The sequence below is a fragment of the Equus quagga genome, chromosome 15 (assembly GCF_021613505.1).
Source record: "Equus quagga isolate Etosha38 chromosome 15, UCLA_HA_Equagga_1.0, whole genome shotgun sequence".
In the NCBI taxonomy this organism is placed as follows: Eukaryota; Metazoa; Chordata; class Mammalia; order Perissodactyla; family Equidae; genus Equus; species Equus quagga.
The window spans coordinates 84,720,215-84,745,081 of NC_060281.1; the positions used below are offsets into that span (position 1 = coordinate 84,720,215).

Sequence of the window (24,867 nt, forward strand, 5' to 3'; positions counted from 1 at the left end):
CCTCACAGGTTGTACCTCTTTACACTCCCAGAGGCAATGCACCTGAGTGCCTATTTCCTCACCCCCCCCTTGACAACCCAGGTGTTATCAAATTGACATCAAACTGATTTTATACAAATTCTTGACTCACAGAGGTTAGTGTCACCATTATCCTCAAGCTCATTAGGCTCATCTGACAAATATTTAGAAAGCACCCACCCTGCGGAAAGGAGATGGGTTCCTGAACATAGAGAACAAGACACAACAGTGTGGTCAAAAGCTGAAATTCAGCAAACAGGAAGACTGCAACACGGGTGAAATTTCGCTGGAGGAAAATGGAATCTGACCTAGTTCCTGCAGGACACACAGGCTTCGGACAGAGAGGAAGGAGTCCCAGAAGGGAGGCCAGAACAAGCAGTGCACCGGGACAGGAACGCACAGGACATGGTCAGTGGCGGACCAGTCGTAGGAGAGGAAGAGAGTGCTCAAGTGGCAGCTCGAGGAGTGACAAAGCAGGGCCTCGGCACAGAAGGAATCGAGAGGCAGTGGAAAGAACATTGGACTGAGAGTTAGAATTTCCACTGCTGGCATTAGATAATGATCTTGAGAAGAACTAGTTTATCTGGGCTTTAGTTTCCTCACCCTGAAACCAGACTTCCTGTAGCTGCAGAACTGTGTTCAGGCAGACCTTACGGTGAGGACTAACGTCAGACAAGTAGACTGTGCTAGGAGAGGGGGACAGAGAGAGCTCCTCAGCCCCATGTTCTAGTTGCTCCATCCTGACAACCCGAGCGTGCTCAACACACTCAGGATTGTGCAAGGCACAGTGTGAAAGCAGTAAGGCCTAGGTAGCTGTGGTCCCCTTCAACTCTGTAAACTATTCCAACTTTTACTTCAGTGTTGGTTAACACACCTGTACCTTCGCGTCTATTATGCTTGCCTACAATTCTTTCATTCATTTAACACAGATTCACTGAGTACCTACTATATCTTAGACACTGTTCTATGAGCTGGGGAGACAACAATTAACAGCACAAAGATTCTTCCCTCTAAGGTACAATTTCTGTTTGGAAAGGAGAGAGAGAAAAACAAATTTATAATATGTGAGAGCAACGAGGGTAAGAGGAAGAAGTGTAACGAGTGTGGGGGTGGACAGCTCCACCCATCAAAATCCTACTTATCCTCATGTTATAACTCCTCCATTCAGTCTTTTCAGATTTCTGTCCTCACAGATCGTTTGTTCTTTTCTCTGAAATCCTACAGCACTTTGGACCATGCAGAAGCCCCTGCCATTTGTTAACTATTTCACTGCACTGGGCTTGTCTCCCCTCAACTGTAAGCCTCTTGCGGTTACCATACCAATACTGCAGGGCGATGTCAGCAGCAGAGACTGAGCAGGCACTCAAAATCTGTTACTGACATGAAGGCACCGCCATTTTAGAATTGCAAATGCATTCTTAAGCTTCCTTTTCCCCAATGCTGTGGACTAGAATTTTCAAGGAACATAAAAGAGCAGAATCAGATGAATAAATTAACTCAAGAGAAAACCAAACTGGATCTGGTAAGAAGATGGCCAGGTGGTCCAGGTGTTTGCAATAGAAGCTAACCCTAAGACAAACATGAACTATTCAAGGCCAAATAGATGGGGCAGAACCTAACGCAAGAACGTCAGGCAACTGTCTGTGCCAGCAAGTGGACAGAGGAGGACGCGCAGAAGCAAAGGGCAGACCCAGAGTCCCTGTGCTACCAGGTCTCTCACCTACCTCCTTGCTGGAATGGGCACCAAGCCCTAGGACTCTCCCCTCCACACCCAGGCTTCACACAGCCCCAGGTGGCTCAGTGCTCTGCTCCTCACCCCCAGGCTTAAAAACTGTTAAGGACACCTTCACGTCCCACCACACAGAGTTCCCCTCCCTGCTTTTGTAGCAGAAAATGTGCATGTCAGGGTTCCCTTTTTAACGTCAAAATGTCTGAGAATCCCTACATGATATCAGTTGTACCTTTAGTATCTACAGCTGAGAAAACACACAGACAAAAAGCTACTGTGACACAAACGTTTGCAGCAGCACTATTCACAATAGCCCAAAGGTGGAAACAACTCAAAAGTCCATCAATAGATGAATGGATAAATAAAATGTGATATATTCATACACTAGACTATTATTCAGCCATAAAAAGGAATGAAGTAATGACACATGCTATAACGGGGGTGAACCTTGAAAACATCAGGCTAAAGTAAAAGAACCCAGACACGGAAGGCCACATATTGTTATAATTCCACTTACATGAAATATCCAGAAAAGGTAACTCCATAGAGACAGAAAACAGACAGCCTTTGGCTTAGTGGCAGCCAAAGGCTGGGGGGAGGAAGCAGCAGGGAGTGACTGTTAATGGGTATAGGGTGTCCTCCTGGGTGATGAAAATGTTCTGGAATTAGACAGTGGTGATGGTTGAACAACATTTTGAATGCACTAAATGTCACTGAACTGTACATTTTAAAATGGTTACGATGGTAAATTTTATGTTATGTGTATTTTATCACAATAAAGAAAAAGGTACTCTGAATCGAGCAATCTTTAAAATAAATTTGTATCTTACTAACCTCTAAAATCTAAGTTCAAAAACAAGAGCTGTGAACACTGGAAAACTAACATATATGAACATTTATTCACTCCCCAAACAATGCGTAGTATGAACACAGACTCTCAGAACTCCTGCTAATGACAGTGACAACAATGGCGAACATTTGTTAAACTAGGTACTGCTCTAAGTGCTTGTATTTAATCCTGTGAGATAACTAACCCCATTTCACACAAGATAAAACAGGCACAGAGAGGTTAAGTAACCTGTCCAAGACTTAACAGCCAGCAGGTGGCAGAACCTCAGAATTCGAATCCGAGGCCAGTATAGTTTCAGAATGTATGATTAGTCACAGCTCCATGGACTCAAGACACAGACCCTTCTCATTTGGGCCCAATCCATTCTCTCTCTATCTGTCCACCTCAGACATCGTCCTACACAGAGGGCAGCCGCTGCGTGTGCAAGGCCCTCCACCCAAGCACCTATCTCAAATGCTGTCATCAGGCCTCCTTGAGGCGAGCAGTGCCTCTCCCCTCCTCTCCAAAGTCTAAGTGGGGGGAGGAAGGAATGGGACCCAGGGCTCTGGCACAATCTGCCTCCACTGTTCTTTCCACTTGTATTCCTGCCTGCGAACACTGACTGAGTGCCCATTTTAGCCTGAGGACAAGAACAAAGAACTACTCTCATGCCCTAGCAAAAGCAAAGGTGACTTGTATCTGCTAGAGAACAACATGGAATGCAAACCTATAAACCACAAGACTGGATCATTTCACTTGGCCAGCACGATGTTTTCAAACCCTGACAAATAACCTGGCTGCCTTCCCTGGGGCACCCAACCCTGGTGCTCTGTCCTGCTGGCATGCAAGCCATCCCGACGTAGCCATTAACTGACTCACTCATTTACTCACTCCCAGTCATTTTTCTTCCTGTCACCGTCCTTTCACATACAGTAAATCATGGCTGGAAAAGATACCAAGAGAAATAAAAGGGCAAAACATATTTGAATATTGTTTTAAAAAGAGAACACATATTTACTTTTAAGGATAAAAAAAGTCCTATATAATTTCAAAGGTGGAAATAGACCTAAAATTGAAATAACTTCAAATCACAGCATGACTAAACTTTAAGAACTTCCATGACAAGGGCCCCATCAGTGCTCACACCTCTAATCAGGGAGGGGCCCACAGGACAGGACCCAGCCCAGCAGAGGCCCTCTGCTGGCAGCCCCAATCCCAGCGATTTCTGAGAACAGGTCGGGGATCTTTGTTTTATAAGGTTTGTCTTTAAATTTCAACAGCAAAACTAGACATTTAGCGTTTGGGTTATTTCTGTTCAGCTTATAACACTGCTCAAGTTCAGGGAACAAGCACTGACAATGAAATCAAGGGGCTGTGAAATGAAATGCTAACTGAACACGCTGCACTTTACCTTGACAAAACAAGGGTGCCTCTCTTTTCTGTTTTGCTGAGGAAGATTAGCCCTGAGCTAACATCTCTGCCAATGTTCCTCCACTTTAAATGCAGGTCGCTGCCACAGCCTGGCTAACGAGTGGTATAGGTCTACACCCGGGATCCAAACCCAGGAACCCAAGCCACCGAAGCGGAACGTGCCAAACCTAACCACTATGCAACAGGGCTGAAGGGTGCCACTCTTACCCCAAAGCTTTAGCTCTCTAGACTAGCAGGAAGAGGGTCGGTCGCTGGTTGTCTTAAAAGGCAAACAGTTCACGACTGTGTCTTCCAAAACCAAAGCAGCACCCAGCATACTAAGAAAAAACTGAGCTAATATTTACAAACTACAGCAAAGTGATGCATGGGTCTTAATGTGAGGGGGTAAGAGGAGAATAAAGGTCTTTAGGGAAAAAAATCTTAAGTCAAAAGCCTAGAGTACCATATATTTACATCTAGTAAGAATCAAAATAGAAAGCTACAGAACTGCTAAACTGAGTATTTCATCATCAACCACTTTCCATAAATGACAAAGTTAGGCCTACGTGAGTTACTGAAAATTTGCATGTAAATTAAATTTCTGCTTTCTTAATCACACTTTAGAAGTAGAAGTTCAGTTGAGGAAGCTCAAGGGAGAATTCTTTTGTAAGTACGATTATTTCCTCTTTCCCCCAATGAAAAGAAACCTCTCTCCACCCAAGATACCCTGGGATTTCTTAAAGGGATCGCTTGTGCACAGGTGAAATCCACACAGGAAGCAAAACCAGCTCTCCTGCTCTCTGGTCGTTCTGCTGCAAAGACCCAGACCCAAGCTCCAGGCTTATTTCAGTGTAGAAATGGAGGCCATACATGAAAGAAAGAAAACGATTTTTAGATGTAAGAGGCAACAGGTTAAAATGTCATTGAATAACACGTAGTACTTACTGCTGGTTCAACTTGACTCCGATCTGCAATATCTATATGGACAATTTCAACCGTTTTCCATGTGTTCGGATCTAAACCGTGTACCTACACATGACAAAGAGAAACAAAACCAACTATAGACTATTCTTGTTAGGCAAAACTATTATACTTACATATATAATCCTTATCTGGAGTCTCTCAGAGTACATTGAGAAGATAAAAAATCCAAATTGCTATTTCATTAACTCTGCTGTCTGTAGTCTTGAGGGATCTAGAAATCCTGTTACCCCTTGTAACTCCAAATAATAAGCACGTGTGTGTGTGATGATGCTGCCAAATTAACAGAAATCTGTCATCATTATTTTCTGGTAGTTCTTAGAGAATTCATCTAACAAATATACCTGACCTATGTTTTACTCAAATGATACACAACAAAGTCCTTGTAACTTCTAAATCCTAGACAAACACAAGATGACATTATAATTAAGATTTCAAGAAGCTGCACTGTATGGTCTAAACCTCTCCTGAATTTGATTATCCTAAAGCTATTCAGTTTCAGTATGATGTCAACTCCTCTATACCTCATGTTGTCCAATCATTTATTTCTGAAACTCCATCTATGAACCAATTAAGAACTGTTTAAAAACTGCCAAAGATATGCCCATTTGAAAGCTTAAAATGGCAGATTAAATTATACACAGACCAAAGCATACCAATCATCTCATTTAGACTCTAAATTTTAGTTACTATGAAAAAATAACATGAAATGTCAAATGATCACCTGAAAGAAAAACTCAAGTCAAATACGACAAATTACAATTCAAAAGTTCTAATTGGCACTAATAACATAAAAGCACAGTAAGAACAGAATCTACCACAATTACCATTAACTTACTCTCCTATAACAGCATATCGCAAGTGTGGAACAGCAGTTCTCACACTGGAGCATGCACCAGAAAAAAGAGATTGCTGGGCCCCACGGCCAGAGATTCTATTCAGTAGGTATAGGGTGCGGCCTGAGAATGTGCATTTCTAACAAGTTCCCAGATGCTACTGCTGGTCTAGGGACCACACCTTTGAGAACTACTGGGCCAAGGGCATCAACCTATACCAGATGCGCTCCCAAGTTCACTGATAACCCTTACCTAAAGTTAATGATTACACTGATCGTACCTGACTTCCTTGAAACCTACGTTAGGGATAAATGTGCACCAACCTGTAAAAGCCAGGAGCTTGTCAACATTTTCGTAAATTATTCAGAGTACCTTCTCCCTCCTGCCTTTTAGTCATTTCTCCGATACCAACCCATATCCCCACAAAGTGGAATGGAGGTAAAAATTAAAGCAATCAATTTAGTTTTGTAGAGTGGCTCTGCCAAATACAGAGACAAAAAGACGGGGGGGAAAACCCCTAAAATTAATGGCTAAAATTGGTTTGGGGATTATCTGTGAATTTTGTTTATCTGTAGTCTCCCTGTCCCAGATAGAGTTGCTGATAAAAACAGCAACCTCACCAACGTCCACATGGGCCAAGGCAAAGGGACAGATGAGGAAAGCCCATTTGTTTCTGGTTGCTTGCTTGCCTCACTGCAATCTGATACACCCTGGTGTGGTCAGGCGCTGGTCTAATGCAGGTGGCATCACTTTGGTGATGAGAAAACGGACTACAGTATTCCCATTTCCAGGGGCTTCTCCACTGAAAGCCCAGAGTTGAAACTTACATTTTCTAATGTTCCCAAGTCTGGTTTGTGCCATGTTTCAATTTTAATGAAGAAATCATCTTTCATATATTCATTCTGCAGAAAACACAACAGCAAAATGACAGTGATCTTTCACCGGTTCTTCGGGGCTCTTATCTGCAGGAGCCTTCCCCAGCATAAGCATCCATGCTTTGACGCCATAGGGAGACTGATCCTCAAGTGACTAACAATCATTAGCTACCTATTTTTATAGACTTGTCAGGCAAACCAAATGCTGCATGCTTTTAAATAATTTAAACAACCCTACTTGTCATGCAGCATACAGGGCTAATATTAAAGAGGCTGTGAGGTTTGGTGAGCAAATCTGGCATTCAAAGGAAGTAGGAGAAGCAAAATAAAGTCAACAGGGAGATTTTGAGAGAAGGCTGGAAAGAGCCCATCAACACTGGGAACACGTGGTGGAGTGTGGGCTGGTGGAAGGAGCGCAGAGGAGGAGCCATGCAGTGGTGGGCAGTTTTAATAAAAAAGCAAGCACAGTTGAAAATAATTCCTATGCAAAGCAACATTAAAAGATGAAGAGTATGTGACATAAAAATAGTTTTACTCACCGTTACAACTGAGGCATAACGGACAAGGAGGCAAGAGAAGGGAAAAATTTCAGAATATTAATCCGAGTCAAAATAATCTGGTTTAATATTTAATGTCACACAGATTAAACTACCTGAAAACAGAACATTTAGCAGTTTATGTTTGCAAAACACAGTTTCTACACAAATGACACTATAGGATACTTTATGGAGTCAAGAATCTAATTTTAAAACAACAGTGAAAGGAATAATGTCACAAAAGCAGAAGATCGTTTATAAGGCTAATTTAGCAAACAAACTGTTTCAGAAGTCTGTCGTATTCCTCCCCTTACTATGTGGCAATATAAATAAAAGACTGTGGAAACGACACCAAAAGACCCCTCCAGGTGTGGATGACCTATCTTTAAGGTTTCTGTATTCCTTTCGTTTGCTCGCCCCTGGAGCCTACTTGTCAGCAAGGACCTCAAGCTGGCTGTCATCTGAGAATGAGCCCATGCCCCTCACAAAGGTCTGGGGGGAGGAAGCCAAAGCAGCCTCTCCTCTGCCGTAGCTGGTGCAGTGACCACCAGAGAACCCAGAGAAGGCCTTGCCTGGTGTCACCCTCCTCAAAGGCGATGGCACTGGGAGTCCCTCTCCTCATCAGCAGCGGCTAAAGGGCTGAAAGAGCAGCCGGGACCAGCCTTACTTGTTCTACAGTAGGGGTACGCGTTCCAGGCCTTCTCGTGAAACACCAAGGAGCCCTCGGGCGCAATCATCCTCACGAACGCAGGAACTTTGCTGGGAGGAAAGAAACACGGATACGTTTTCAACAGCACCACCAACTCTTTCCTGGCATCTGCCAGACTGCTTCAAAGAGTACTGTAATCCAAGGTGAGTATGTCCTAAGCTTCACGAACTCGGGTTCAAGACTGTTATCAACAGTTTTATTTTCAATCCCCAAGTGATCAAGTGCAAAATTAACGTAACAACAATAAAATGATAAAGATTATGTTTAACCAGAAAAAGGATTTCTTTTTCAGTAGAAGAACTTCTCTCCTACGGGCTTTTGATCTACTCCCCTTACGTGAAATCTAAGAGGGAACTGAAGCTGTTCAAGCTGTGCATAATAGAACACGGACGTTCTCCAGGTAGGTGCGCTACTCTATGCTGCTCCTTAACACAATAAAGCGCCCATAAGAGCGTATCTCTATATGGAAACCTTTTAATACATTTTACACAATAAACCTTAAAAAATGACAATGAAGGGGGCTGGCCCCGTGGCCGAGTGGTTAAGTTCGCGCGCTCCGCTGCAGGCAGCCCAGTGTTTCGTTGGTTCGAATCCTGGGTGCGGACATGGCACTGCTCATCAGACCACGCTGAGGCAGCGTCCCACATGCCACAACTAGAAGAACCCACAACGAAGAATATACAACTATGTACCGGGGGCTTTGGGGAGAAAAAAGAAATAATAAAATCTTTAAAAAAAAAAAAAAAAATGACAATGAAGGATCCATGTAGAAAATGAGATATTAAAACATATCCAAGCACGAAATTTTATGGATTTGGAAGATGAATGTCACTCAAGTATGGTCAGATGAAAAGGGTTAAACATATAATTAATACATGATGAGCTTGTGCAAATTCATAAGATAATCAGGAAAGATCCCAAAAGACAAGTGGGCAAAGGACATCCACAGACACATAACAAATACAAAACATACTGGTTAACACACAAATGGAGAAATCAGTCTTACCAGTCTTCAAAGAAATGCAAGGGAAATGGCCATTTTTACTGATTCAAGCCTACTGTTAAGAAAGCAGTTTTGCAAGCACTGGCTTTTTACACAGAGAGGATTCAAATCCCAGCCTCACCACTTAAGAGCTGTGTGACCCTGGGCATATTAGGTGGCTCTCCGAACTTTCTCATGTGTTGAACAGAGTTCATATTACCTGCTCTGCAGGGTTATGGAAAGGATTCAATCAGATAACACCTGTAACGCGTTTAGCACATTGCACAGAACAATGAGAGCTCAATAAAAGGTAGTTACTGCTTTTTAATTATAAGCTGACAGGGAGATGGGTACCATGACGAGCCTTTCTTCACTTGAACCTCCCATTACCATTGCGAGGTGAGCATTCATTCATTATTTCATACAACCAGCAGTGAAGTGGCTAAATAACTGTCTGTCAAAATTCTATACTCCAACTTGAAGCCCTATATATTTTTTCATATCAGGGCTGCTTCTTCGAAAATCTTTAAACACAACTTAACTTGCTAAACTAAGAGAAAGAACAAACTAAGAAAACTTGGGACCCAGACAAGACTTTTGGCCCGATAATAAGATTGAGCAGTTGACCAGAGACATTCCTCTGTTGAATTCTGGAGGCTGAGCAAGGTAGATGTAAGGAACCCTACCCCAGTCAGAGAGCCGTGCAGCTACAGAAGAGGCAGTGTGGACAGTCCTTTCGTTGTCTTCTCAGTACACAAGAATGGGTACACTGCTTGGAGCTTCCACTACTGGGGGAAATTCAATCACTAGAAAAGAAAAGCTTAAGTACTACTATTACACATGGCAGTATGAGCAAGATTGCAAGGGCACAGAGAGATTTACCTGTGCCCTAAATGATAATAATGAAGGAGGATTTTAACATCCTTAAAAGATAATAATGAAGGAGGGCTAATTCTCTGAGCACGTATTTTTTCCAGATGTTGGGAAGATTCATGCAAAGGAGTATAACTTCAGAAAATGAAGCCAGATTACCTGAAAATAATATCACATCAAAGTCAAAGACTATCTAGCAATCCAAATTACTTCTTCCACTGGTAGAAAACTGGACCAAAATCCCTTTACATGTGGGAGAAGTCTAATGAGGGCATTATGTGATACATGTGTATAACGTCTTTACTATGAGCTACAAGATTACCTATCCATATCTGAGGGTGTCACAGATCTATCAACGGTTCATTTGATCAATTTAGAAAATAAGGTAGGAGAAAAATAGCTGTGTACCAGCTCAGAAACATATTTTAACTATCCTATTTATTCCTATTGTGCCCAATATTCTAAAAACTTTAATATTCATCAAAAGTTCTAAAACTTGCTGACCCAAACAGAAGAAAATTGGCAGTCATTAAGGGCCAGCAAGAGCCAGATCTACAAAAAAAGTTTTAATATTTCTTCATCTTGCTCCCAAACGCCTGTTATCTTATTTCCAGGATGCGTTTTTTTCCCATGTGAATTCCAACAATTCATCTTATTTTGACTTAGTTAAGAATGACCAAAGCTTTGAGCTAGCTTTGTTCCAAATTTACTGGCTTTTTACACTTAACATGAGAATGTTAACAAACACATCTCTCCTCCATGAATCTAAGTAATTGACTAAACTTAAGGAAAATGCATAAATGGAGTAAATAAAATTAAATTCCAATTCTACTTTAAAGGAGAGGAATTTTCATTTATGGCAACTTCAACATATTCCTAACAGGGCAGTTCAAGTGTGCCATTTATATATAATTGAAAGCACATACATCATTTTTCCACCTCGGTATCACTTAAGAAGTCACTTCAGCAAAATGCAGGAAATTCTGTTTTGGAAGCTTAGACAGTCTCAGAAAAGGGGAAATATTAACTGAATTAACAAAATGGAGCTAAGCCATCAAAAACAAAGACATGAAACGGACATTCCCCGTTTTGTTCTCCCAAACTATCCACAAAATGTTATTCTCTCATGATAAACCAACACTCAGGACAGTGCTTACCTCAAGGTAAACACTTCTGGATTTCAGCTATTCAAGAGCTAAAGTTAGCCATAGTATAATGTCCAAGAGCACAAAAGTTCTTTGCTACTACACAGCCCTTCCCCAACTCCAACACTGAATGCACATCAAGAATATTTACCTTCAGGGTAAAATTCAACTGAAGTGTTTTATCAATTGTGTCGAGAGGAGATAATATTAAGATCTAACCTCAATATAACAACGGTTGTGAAGATGTTTGTTTCAATGTAAGACAACTTTGTCACAGTGGTCTAGGAAAACAAAGGGCTTATATGGTTTAAAAGATACATAATAAATGACCATAATGTACACTGAACTTCTGATCTAGGAGCATTTTTTTTTAAATCCTGTTCCTGAGATAAATAATACCTTGGCAAATCATTTCAAACTGCACTTTTCCCATGAAATGTTTACAGCTACCTGTAAATAAAATGAACAAAACTGTTCAAAGTTCCATTTTTCCATCCTTCTCTATCCTACTGTGGATAAACATCAAAATGTAGAAAAACAGAGCAAAGAATTGGAAGACCTGACTAATTTGCCATAAACAAAGCAAATCGTTCATCTTATACTCAACTGAAATACACCTTAAATACATCTGCACTTCATTCATTCATTCATTTATTTACTGAATGTGCCAGGTGCTGTGTAAATAACGGTGCACAAACAGGGACGATTCCTACCCAGAGCTCACCTTGCAGGAAGGGAAGCAGAAAACAGACCAGTAAACAACAAAAGGCGAAGAGAATTACCTCTCTTGAAGTGCTGTGAAGGGACAGGACAATGGGCAAGTGAGCACCTGGGGCAAGGGTGCTCAGCAAGGCCTCTCTAAGGAAGTGACATTACCATGGTGATCTGAGGGTGTGGAGGGCCAGCTACATAAAGAGACAGGGAACAGCACAGCAGGCAGAGGGAACAGCATAACCAAAGGTCCTAAGATAGCAAAAGACGTGGCCTGCTTGGGCGACTGTGAAGCCTCCAGCATGGCTAGACCATACTGAACAAGGAAGAGAGGTGAACAAGATGAGGATGGTGAGGTGGGCAGGGGGCAGACAGATCACACTGGGGCCCATCTTACAGGCCAAAGAGTTTGGATTTTATTCTCTGTACGACAAGAAGCTACTGAAGGCTTTAAGGAGGGGAATGACACAACCCGATTTAAGTTTTAAGATGATTCTGGCTTTGCGTGGAAAACTGAACTGATGGTAAGAATGGATGGCGGCAAAAATTAACTCAAAATGGATTAAAGATCTAAATGTAAGAGCTAAAACTTTAAAATTCTTAGAAGAAAACATAGATGTAAATCTTTGTGACCTTGCATTGGGCAATGATTTCGGAGATGACACCAAAAGCATAAATAACAAAAGAAAAAATACGTAAATTGGACTTCATCAAAACTATAAACATTTTAAGCTTCAAAGGACACCATCAAGAAAGTGAAAAGACAGCTCAAAGAAAGGGGAAAAAAACTGCAAGTCATGTATCTGATGGGGGCTAGTATCCAGAATATATAAAGAACTCTTACAATAACAAAAAGACAACCCAATTAAACAGGTAAAAGATTTCAACAGATACTTCTCCAAAGAGGATCTACAAATACCAGCAAGCACATGAAAAGATGTTCAACATCATTCATCAGCAGGGAAAAACAAGTCAAAACCACGAGACACCACTTCACACCCATTAGGATGGCTGCTATCAAAAAAAAACTCTGAAAGATTAGTATTTACCAGAGGGGAAGAGGGTAGACGGAAGACAAAAGGGGTAAAGGGGCACATATGTATGGTGATGGATAAAAACTAGCCTACTTGGGGCCAGCTCGCTGGCGCAGTGGTTAAGTTCGCACGTTCCGCTTCTCGGTGGCCTGGGGTTCGCTGGTTTGGATCCCAGGTGCGGACATGGCACCGCTTGGCAAAAGCCAAGTTGTGGTAGGCATCCCACATATAAAGTTGAGGAAGATGGGCATGGATGTTAGCTCAGGGCCAGTCTTCCTCAATAAAAAGAGGAGGAGTGGCAGTAGTTAGCTCTGGGCTAATCTTCCTCAAAAAAACAAAAAAAAAAAAAACAAAAAAAACTAGCCTACTGGTGGTGAGCACAATGCAGTCTATAAAGAAAATGATGTATAATAATGTACACCCGAAATTTACACAATGTTATAAGCCAATATGACCTCAATAAAATAATCCTTTTAAAAACCCTGAAAATAATAAGTGTTGACAAGGAAGTGGAGAAACTGGAACCTTTGTACACTGTTGGTGGGAATGTAAAATGGTGCAGTCACTTTGGAAACAGTCCAGCAGTTCTTCAAAAAGTGAGGAGTTACCATATGATCCATCAATTCCAACTGTAGGTAGACAGACACACACACAGACACATATGTATAGTCATGTGCCACATAAGGTTTTGGTCAATGAAAGACCACATACATGACTACATAGGTTACACTATCTAGGTCTGTGTAAGTACACTATAATGTTTGCACAATGACAAAATTGCCTAACAATGTACTTCTCGGAACATACCCCCATCGTTAAGCAACATATGACTATATTCAAGAGAAATAAAAACATATGGCCACACAGAAACTTGTACACAAATGTTCACAGCAGCATTATTTATAATAGACACAAGAATGGAGAGCAAGAGATCAGACTACAGGCAACTGGAGAAGTTCAAGAGAGAGAATGGTAACTTGCATTAACTAGTGGTGATGGAGATGGAAGAAAGAAGAAATGGAGAAATACAAGAGGAAAAAAATTACAGAATGACTTAAAATCCTCTGATTTCTGGAAAAGGTACAAAATAACCAGATACAAATTGGCTAACTTCCAGGAGATATAACAAGACTCAAGTTTTGAACAACTATAAAAAGAGAAGTATTTCTCACATAACAAAAGAACAGCAATGAGAAACGAAATATATCATAAAGGGGAAACAATATATTTCAGAAATATTTCCGATAGTCTTCTGGAACAGGATCACTCTTGACAGAAAGCTTTAAACTGCAAAATTTAAGACTCAGAACTACATACGAAGAAAAACTTATCTGTTGATGGCTAATTCTAGACTCAAGAAACAATTACTGTATTTGGTTGACATTTATTAATTTCTTACTTATACTTACTCAAAGATGCTCTCTGAATGTGAATCATCACATATAATCAATCTTTGCATTCTCAGGTGATTTAAACCTCTCATTTTTAAACAAGAACTTTAGTTCCTGGCAAATGACTCTTCTTGCTTACAAAAATGAGCTCTTAACTTGAAACACATGGTATTTTACAAAGATTTTCTACCAGATCTTTGCTGTTTCAACCTTTGGGGAACAAAGCCATTCTGGAGTCGGCAAAGCTTCATGAATTCTCCATCAAGGACTGACTAGAGCTCGGGAAGGTACATACAATGCCAATGAGAAATAAAAAAAAGAGTAAAGCCGATCTTCCCCAAGAAGGGAAAGAAAACAACAACAAAAGGATTGGTCAGTGTGCTCTTATGAGGTCACAGGAGATCTGTAAGTTTTTCTCTGAAAAGCATCTCAAAAGTTGCAGCACATTTCCTTGCCTTGCTTTGAAATTCTTCGCCCAATAAACTCTGTCCTCGCTCCCTACCATCCACTATTCAGCATATACTAAACAACTTAAGGAAACATACTCGAACTTTTATGGTATATGGTGTCAGTAAGACAAATGTCTTCTGATATGTATGTGCATGATTAGGTGTCAAAATGAGAGGTGACAAGAAGTGATAGAGTTGAGGGAAGAATAAAAGTAGTCAGGAAATTCCTCTGCATAGGACAGACCTGAGCTGTGCTCGGGAAACTGAGCCGGTGATGAGCAACCCACATCAGAAGAAAAGAGCCTAAGGAGCTGAAAAGGCCTCTTCTGGAGGACAATGAGGAGACTGGCTTGCTTAGACCAAGGGTCTTTACTCTGGACAGACTTATACAATCGGGGATGTGCTGATAATCTTGAGCACCTTGTTAAAGTTTAACTTTGTTTTGGAAGACTTGAGACTTTAAAGACTTATGAGAAAATAGGATATGGTAAAATCCACGGTTTTGGAAGAATTTCTCCATAAACTCCTTTGGAGTCCACTTCAGGAAACGGAAAATATTCTAACTCCCCCAAAGGCTCAGCAGTAGAGCAAGGTGATTTAAGCAGGCAGGTTCTGCAGATTAGTGGCTACCACGGGAAAGATGGGGTTGGGGGTGGGCACAAAGGGTGAAGTGGTACACCTACAACACGAATGACAAACATTAATGTACAACTGAAATCACACAAGATTGTAACCTATCAACTCAATTAAAAAAAAAAAAAAAGGCAGGTTCTGGGGTCACCGCGCTGCGTGTGGTCACAGTCTGTCTCTGCTACTCAACAGCCGTGGCCCAGGGCCAGGGAGCACTTCACCTTCCTGGAACTGAGCTCCCTCACTAGAAAAGGGTGCTGAGGGGAACAAATGAGCCCCCACCCGGAGCACTGACAGCGACCAGCACACAGCAAGAATACAGTAAGTACCAGATCTTCTGCTTGGAACTACCATGGGCAACTTCTCCCTACCAGTTATCAAAAAATATGGGAAAAATCTTACTAACCTATAACAATATTATGTGAGATTCGAGGAAACCAGGCATTTGAAATGTCCCTTGTGATGGTCACTGAACTTTGGATTTTTTAATACCTTGCCAAGATTGTTTCTCAATCTTCTGGTTGAGATTACATGTGTATATCTTACCAAGTATTTTGCTGAAACGTGAAAGCATACTGGCCAGGGAATCCAGAGACCTGAATGACAGCGGGTAAAGCGGATCTCAGAATTTCAAGTGTCTCAAATGTAAAATGAGGTGTCGGTGGCCTTAGCCAACCACCTCAGCCAGCCAAGCCTGCCAAGTCTGCAATTTGATTGATGCTACAGTGAGTGCACCAAGCACTACAGGTTACAAAATGGAGTAAATACTGGAAAAGAGAATATCTTATTACTGGGCACAAATCTGACTTCCTCAGGAGAGGGCTCTCCACTCTCTCGGGACTGCAGGGATGTCTTCAGCACGCTGAACTGATGCCCTTACAGGATACTAAGGTCTGATGCGGCTGCACCACCAGCCCTGTGCCACGACCGCAGTCTTTCCTACGGCACCAAGAGGGCCTCAGCATTCACTACCACAGGATTCTTTGCCCTTCCATAATATGGCTGGTTATCCCGTGGCTAATGTGCCTCCAGTAGGACACCAACAACTGCGAGTGTAGGCATCTGACTGGCCTTGCCCCATGACCGTTTCCTCCCCCAGACTACGGCGACAGTTGGTCCCTGTTTTGTCTTTAGAAAAGCACAGGTTTGTGCTTGTTTTTCACTACTGTCAGAGTGGCTATTATATGCCAAACTGCCTGAGACCCATCAATGCCGCCCTCTTTCCCTTTTTCCTTTCCTGTTTCATGCCTCTCCATGCTTTCGTCCACAGCTGCCATCTTTGTGTGACAAGGCCAGCGTTCTATGGGCATCAATCAGTCCTCACCAACCAATCAGACTGCTCCCTCCCTTCTCACGGACACCTGTGCTCATCAGGTTCTGAGCGCTTGTCGTCAAGTACCTGGAACTACCAACTTGTGACCAAAAGAACATGGGATTAGAAATCAGAGAGTCCAGGTCTCAGTCACCACTCTGCCACTCGCGAGCTGTGTGACTTGGGTGAGAGGGCACCTGAGTGTCTTCTTACGTACAATGTGCACACTGCCTCTCTCTCAGGACTGCAACGAGGAGAGTGAGGGCAGGAGAGGGTGAGACCAAGGGGACTGTGGAACGACATCAGCTCTTTCTAGGAACAAAGCTGTTCCTGAAGCCTGAGGGAGCTGGAAGGCTGGCTCCAGGGAGCCAAGGTTTTCCTTTATTTAATCCTGAATTAACAGCCTGAAAGGAATACTGAAAACCTCATGCCCAAATAAGCTCTCCAGAACAGGAATCTCTCTTGCACTAACCATATTTATATAGCCCTCTTCAACTTAAGAGAGATGTTATTTATGGCTTGACTGTCACCTAAATCAGACGTTTCAAACATATTATTCACTATTTTTTTTCCTCATAAAATGAAAATACAGAAGAGTAAAAAAAATTTTAAATCAGCCATAAAACCACCACCAAGGGAAAAACATTCTTAACATTTTAATGAATCTCTTTCTAGGCTTTTTTCTGATTAATTTTTTAGAAACATATGTAACATATTTATATTTATGTACATATTTAGCAACTGGTCTTTTCCATGTAATAATATATCAATTATTTCCCCAATATTCCAACTCCTAGTTTTCAAATGAAGGATATCTTGAATCTATTTCAAGTTTATTCACATATGGACATCAAAGACCAACAGAAAATTTTATATATGAACTTTCTGGTTTATTTTAGAACCCCTCAGAGAGAGCTGAATGTTTACAGTGAAGGGAGCTTTATGTATTGGTAAAATTCAATTAATGAGCAAATGTAAAATGCTAGAAAAAGAAAGCTGAGTATGCATAAGTAAATTCAATACTCTAAATACTATTTCTATATCTAGATTATACCATCTGGAACGCCCAAATTTTCTCTCAATTGACACATTTTTTAGATATACTTTGGGTGCTAACAAATGAACAGAAACATGAATAAGTCTCTATGGATAAATGATCGATCAGTTATTGCCTTCATTTAAACCTGCAACAGAAGCAAAGAAATGCTGTGTTCTAAGAGATAACAATAAAATTTAAGGTTCTAGAAAGTGATAACCTACTTTATATTCATGCGTCACTATAGACCAAGCCATAGTCTTAAACTGAGAGAATATAAAAAATAGTGATCATCACAGCTCATTCACAACTTTCAGCTCTACAAAATAGAGGTGTCATTTGTTTCAATACGAAGAGAATAAAGGCAAGAGAAGAGCAAAGATTCCCTGGGACCTTCAAAAACCATTACTGGTCTTTTGCCCTTAGACAAATATTGGTATGCATTTTCCATTTTAAAATATTTATGCCAAAGATAGAGATTAGACTGCCAAACTTAGGAGAATGTGCAAAAGAACTTCTACAAACCAGAGACATAACAACAACAAAGAAAGGATTTGAATGGTCAAGTCACACGAGAAATTCAAATGGTCAGTTAACATAAGACGTTCAACTTCACTAATGAAGAAATGCAAATTTAAACAAAAGACTATTTTCTGCGTATCAAATTGGCAAAAATTAAAAAGATGGGAAAATGAACACCATCAAACTCTCAGAGGGCCACCTGGCAGTGAAAAAAAAAATTAAAATGAGCTATGTTCTTTCAGCAACCCTACTTTTCTAAATTTCTCCTGGAGGAATAGTAAACAAGGCATGAAGACTTCCTTCTCTACAATCATGTTCACAGAAATATTATTTCTAACAGACAAAAAGGAAAATAGTTAAAACTCCTAAATCGACTTACCATTTAGAGAATGGTTAAGTAAACTATGCTGTGTCCCTAAGAAATTTTATTCAGCTTTAAAAAGAATGACACGGATACTAAATAATAACATGGCAGGATGTTCATGACACGTTGCTTGAAAAAATAAAGCAAACTGCCGAAAACAAAAATTTTTTGTAAAAAGCAAAGTGATATAAGGGTTCTATCTCTTTATATGTTTGTTTTTAAAAATTTATTTGAATACGTATAGAAAATGATGTAGAAGAATACACTTTAAACTGTTTCTAGTGTTTCTCTCTGGGATTATGGATATGTGATAGCAAGAGGAGGGGACTAAGTTTTTATTTTATAATCTCCTCTGTTTGAATTTTTTAATAAGCAGATGTATTACTTTTATAATTTAAAAGTAACCAACAAAGGAGGGGAGTTCTCTCAAAAAATTACAATGCAACTTACCGTCCCAGTGAGATTTTAAAAGTACCTCAGCACATCTAGTAAGTTAGGTAGTTACCTGCTTAATAAGCAAGCTGGGTAGTTAAAGCAGTAATTATTTAATATAATGATTAAGCATCAAATGTGAACCCTGCTTACCTCTTCAGGTGATAAATTTTGTGTGTGTACTGTCCCTTTTCTCCATCCTTCTCGTAAGGTTCATTCTTCAGGACTTCAATTCCTTCTCCACCACCAGTCTCATTCTTACTAGCTTCTGCAACAGAGTAAAGCTGCCCAACCTGGTACTGAAATTCAAAGAGCACAGAATCCCAGTCAGGCAGGAGTAACTGCAGACGCCTCCTCTGCTAAAATTTCACTATAGATGATAGAGAAAAACATACCCAAACCATTCAGCACATATGTTCTATATGAAAACATGACTCAAATTAGAACTATGTTTAGGAAGACAAACATCAGATGATCATACAGCTTCAAGAAACTCTACAAGTTTCCCCTATTCAAGAAAACTGCCAGTTTCAAATACTCTGGCGCTTTAATATGTATTATCTACTTACCAAGAAAACATCTTGACACTTGGTTTGACTTTTTGAATAAAAATACACATTTGTATTTTCCAAAGCATTTTTGTGTCTATTATATCTCATTTAATTTTACAAACTTCTGAGGAAGGTATGGCAGGAATACAATTGTCACTTTGCCAATTAAAAAAGCTGAGTGGGCTGGCCTGGTGGCATAATGGTTAAGTTCGTGCGCTCCACCTTGGTGCCCCAGGGTTTGCCAGTTCGGATCCTGGGCACAGACGTACACACTGTTCATCAAGCCATGCTGTGGCAGTGTTCCACATACAAAATAAAGGAAGATTGGCAAAAGATATTAGCTCAGGACCAATCTTCCTCCCCACCCCCTCTCCCTGCCAAAAAAAAAAAGAGAGAGAAAGAAAGCTGAGCAACCAGCATACTGTTCTCAATAATAAAGAGGGGGGATATAAAGTGTAATAATAAAAGCCTGAAAACACAAAGAACCACTACAGTCCAGAAATTTTAGTACACCCCTAGGGTCTTTCTCCATGACTTATACGACACACCCAATTTGGTCCTTGCCCACCTAAACAGAAATAGCACTGGGAACCCAGGACCAGAACTGTTAATCGTGACATTTCAAGTACACAGAAACTGTTTTTAAGGTATTATAAATACCCAAGTATTACCATAAAAAGCAACAAATTGCTGACAGTGGTTTCTATTTCATTTTAGAGTGAACCAGAATTTTCAGTGGCCTAAACCAATACCTGTGAGTGGGCAGTGTTGTTCTATGCCAATGTGGAGTCACTAACAGTTCCAATGAATGATAAAAAGCAAAGTTCTTGTGTTCTAATTTATTCTAGTGACTCAACGTGGCACTATCTCCCATCTCTTCAAATTTGGCTAAATTTCTTCCTCCCAGTGAAGACAGACTGAAAAAAGGGTTTTCTTTTTTATAAGTGTATTTTCAAAGAAAAGCTACCTCTAAAAACTTACACGGTCGGCCCTCCGTATCCACAGGTTCCACAGGTTCAGCCAACCAGAGGGAAAGGCCTCTGATGGTTGTGTCCGTACTGAACACGTACAGACTTGCTTTCCTTGTCATCATTCCCTCAACAATACAGCATAACAACTATTTACGTAGCATTTACACTGTACTAGGTATTACGACTAATCGAGGGATTATTTAAAGTACATGGGAGGATGCATGTAGGTTACATGCAAATACCACGCCATTTTTACACAGAGGACTTGAGCATCCGCGGATTTTGGTATCCTCACGATACCTGGAACGATTCCCCTGAGGATTCCGAGGGAGGACTGTAATTCAAAACTAACATTTTATTTCAGGGACAAAAAACAGGGATAGTTGTCAGCTCAGTAATATTCCTATCTAAAATGGCCAAGGGAATACGATGCCTTCTTGAAGGTTAACACGTACGTATGTACACACACATACACGCACGCACACACTCGGCTTGGAAGGATTAGGAAGCTAGAACCAAACACATTTCTTAAATGCATCAAAAATAAATTTCTGTAGGGATTTCAGACTGCAGAGAGGGCTGCATTTCTCCCTTTAGTTTTTGTGATACAACACCAGGGTTAGTCCAGTAATGCTACAATCCTTAAGTCCTTCAAAATGTACTTTTTAACACCGTCATATTTCAAAGATAGGATTAAAATGTCTCTAAGTTGAGAGGTAAATCTGATCTTGGTCAGGAACAGAATAAGAAAAGTTTACACAGAAACAACTAAACAACAGTATCCCAAAAACGTTATTAATGGACTGATATTTTGTGGCACGCCAATAGGCTTTCATTCTCATTTTTAAGAATAACTTAAATAGAGACAGGAGACATGTTTATTAAGTCTGAGTATAACAAAAAGCTGAGATTTTAGGTGACAATACCAAGACTCACAAAGATTTCAACAAGTTGATCCAACTAGCTGAAACCAAAAGAAAAAATTTAACAAAAACAAACGTCAGCTTCCACCTTTAAGTTCTAACGATCAATCGTACGAGTAAAGAATAGGGGCGCCTGGCTTGCCTCCAGTGTTTTAATACAGTGAAACCCAGGCACTACTGAGGTATATACAGCTGTGTCCAAGTCTACATTAAACAGTGTCAGCTACTCATTTTAGTTCCTGCATTTTATTTTTTTTCTGTCTTCTGTCAGCTGTCACTTCTTAGGTTATCAGTTTGTTTTGTCCCACTTCCAATTCACTGCTTCTAATCTACTGTCAGCCTCCAGGAAAACAGATAACTGAGCCAGTGCAAACCGTGAGCAAGTTACAGAAGGACCCAGACGGCTTCAGCGATTTTGCCACATACCTTGATTTCTCAGAAGTCTTCTCTGCTTTTATCCTCATTCTTGGCTATCCTACATATAGTTACAACTGTGGGCCGCGCAAGTTCTGAATGGGTCATGTATTTCTGGACCATGTGCAGATCAAAGGAGACAATCATCTCTCACAGTTACGTGCTGGGCAGCCCATGTCTCGAATACTGTTTTCAGTTGACAGCAACAACTATGACCTATGCAGCGGTGAGACCAGGCTAGAGCTGGCGAGGAGGTCTAGAGGTTATGTTCTATCAGGCCAAGGAACATGCTTGGAATGTTTAACCTTGTGACCTCACGCAGAGAAGACAGAAGAGAAGGGTTTGGGGGAGGCGAGAAAACTGTCAAAAGAAAACCTGAAGGGCTGCCATATGCAAGACAGAACAGGCTTATTTCCCAAAGCTCAAGTGGAAGGAACCGTAAACAACAGTCAAACAGTATAGGAAAGCAGATTTTGGTTTAAAGTAAAGACAAATGTTTAAAATATCCAACAGCAAAGTCGGCCGCTTCTCTAAGTAACAAGTTCCATAACCTTAGAGTGCTCAAGTTGAGGCCAGAACCTCCTTTCTCTGGGATATTGCAGACACAATTCCTGCGCTGGACAGGAGGTTAAACCACAATCTGTAGACCCCCCCCCCCAAAACAAGTGTAACAGAAATTCATTTACAATTAATTATCTGTAACACACCATAATTATTTTGTCGCATAAACTGGAATGTAAAGGTAAATGAATATAATGAAAATATGACTTTAGATTAACATACCAAAATAAACTATACCAATAAAATAATACAGAAGCAAGCAAGACTTACCTCCTGAACAGAACATGGTAAAACAACACGGCTAGAAGACAAAAGAAAAAATACATGTTACATATGAAAAAGTCGGCTTTAAAACACAGATCTCCACGTCTAAGGGAGTTTTTACTTTAAATCCAATGACAGCACAGTACGACGATGTCATTTATGAAAGAGGGTCTTTACAATGCCTACAGCTCTAAATAAGGGTTTTTAAACTGGGGAAATAAGACTACCATTCCTGGCTCTCAATGATCACTCACATTTAGCGCTGACTGTGCCAGGACCTTAAAAACGCAGTTCAGAGCTTCTGGTGAGGAGTAAAGGAACAAGAGAAAACTCATCACTGGAAATTGCAGGGTACAGAATGTATTATTTGTGGACTGTCTGGTCAGATTGCCCTCATGACATTTTTAGTATGGTTTCATTCTCCATCTACATACTATGCAACTTCTCACAGAATGCAAGTCTTGAATCTCATGAATGAACGCTTCCAAAAATTTCCCCACTATCCAATTACTTCTCAATTTTATTAAAAGAAAAACAAGTGAAAGGTACTTTAGACTTAGTAAGAAAAAGACTTCACCATAGAAAATACCTTGAACCTCATAAATATAACCCCCTCCAGGGTAGACTCAGTTGGATTCACTACAAGGTTGCTACGTTTGATCTTGCCCAAGCAAGTTTATCGGACATACAAAAGGACCTACATGGAAACATAATGCTCCTAAAGATGAATTCCAAAAAACAGTATTATAGCGAATTATTTTATATCAGAATATTGCAGTTTATCTGCAGATTTTTACAGGGAAATATCTTCACTTATTCCCACCGTACACTCTGGAAACCAAGGCCATCCCCAAATATCAATTGTCTCAACATAACAGCTAATGTCCAAGATAGCAACTTCCTTTTTTTTTTGGGCCTGGTCCTTCTCAGGCTTTTCTCCCCTAATCATTAAGCTACCACAGCAGTGCCATTTAAAGTCTTGATTTAACTCTATTATAAGGAGAGAGACAAAGATCTCAGCAGTCACCTTGATTTTCATTTTACAGACCATTCCCGATAGTTTTCCTCATTCCAACTTCTCTTCAGCCGCACTTTCCACCTACTTCTCCCTCCCTCGTCTCCTCAAACATCTGTGTTTGAATGCTCACATCACCTTAATCTCCAACACGTACGAAACATGCCTCCTGTTATTTCTTCCTCCTTGACTATTGTGGGGGGAGGATCACTTATCATTCTTTGTTTTTCAGAAAATGGTTATCTAAAGACAATAAACAGTCTCAAAGTCACAATGGTTACTAACTTTTATTCTCATCAAGAATAAACTTGTTGCAGGCCGGCCAGGTGGCATAGTGGTTAAGCTCGCACGTTCCACTTCGGCAGCCCAGGGTTCATGGATTTGGATCCTGGGCGTGGACCTACACGCTCATCAAGCCATGCTGCGGTGGCATCCCACACAGAAGAACCAGAAGGATTTACAACTATGATATACAACTATGTACTGGGGCTTTGGGGAGAAAAAAGGAAAAAAAAGAGGAAGACTGGCAACAGATGTTAGCTCAGGACTAATCTTCCTTACCAAAAAAAAAAAAAAGAATAAACTTGTTATACAAACTGCTTATACCAAATCTTTTTAGCTGTCTCCTGAGGGTACACACCAACTTGCTTGCTGTCTCAGTAACAGAAAAAAGACCGAGGTAAAAGGAGTGCAGAGGTCAGAGGGAAGACTAAGATATAGATCAGAAGCATAACTACGGCTAACCTGAGGAAGTAATGTGCAGGTGTTTAAAAATGCTGAGAAGCAGGAGAGTGGGAAGAAGCCATCTTTTGGGAGACTGGGCAGATTTACAAAGGCCGAATCAAAATCATGGGCTGCAGAGGAAATGGAAGGAAGGAAGAGAGGAAAGAGTTAAAGACTTCCTTGAAGCTTCACAAAACCAAAGAACTACTGCTGAGTAATTTTAACTACTACTCACTAGCTGAAGAGCCTCCTTTTTATGTAACACTTTCAGGGGAAACTTATTCCACAAAACGAAAGCAACTGATGAAGACATTGTGAATGAATGATGAGTGAAGTAACTTCTTCAAGATTTACTTAATAAAAAGTAAAATAGAAAGGCAACAGACAAGCTTTGATTTTCCATTATTCTAAAAGTAGTATTCAACTTTTGAGCAATTTGAAAATTTTCAAACTTCCCTGTAATTCCTCACGAAAATCATTTTCCAAATGGAACTAGCAATTAGTTCTTTAAAACCAGGACTTTACACTAACAGCAACTCCACCTATTGCTTAAGTAACAACTTGAAGGGAACTCTCCACCCCGAAAAGTCATTTCCAACCTTTCAATTCATGTCAAAAATTGATGGCATATTTTAGGACAA

The 24,867-nt window shown here is 40.5% G+C and overlaps 1 protein-coding gene across 2 annotated transcripts in view; it reads right to left on the reverse strand.

Moving 5' to 3' along the window:
- Positions 1-24,867, reverse strand: part of PITPNB (phosphatidylinositol transfer protein beta) — a 63,901-nt gene that overhangs the window by 36,588 nt on the left and 2,446 nt on the right. For both annotated transcript variants that reach the window (XM_046638943.1, XM_046638944.1), the window contains exons 2-7: positions 22,495-22,525; positions 18,958-19,103; positions 7,882-7,973; positions 7,218-7,225; positions 6,631-6,705; positions 4,932-5,015 (exon numbers count right to left, since the gene is read on the reverse strand). In XM_046638943.1, the coding sequence (XP_046494899.1) occupies positions 4,932-5,015; positions 6,631-6,705; positions 7,218-7,225; positions 7,882-7,973; positions 18,958-19,103; positions 22,495-22,525 (436 nt within the window). The remainder of the gene's footprint in view (positions 1-4,931; positions 5,016-6,630; positions 6,706-7,217; positions 7,226-7,881; positions 7,974-18,957; positions 19,104-22,494; positions 22,526-24,867) is intronic.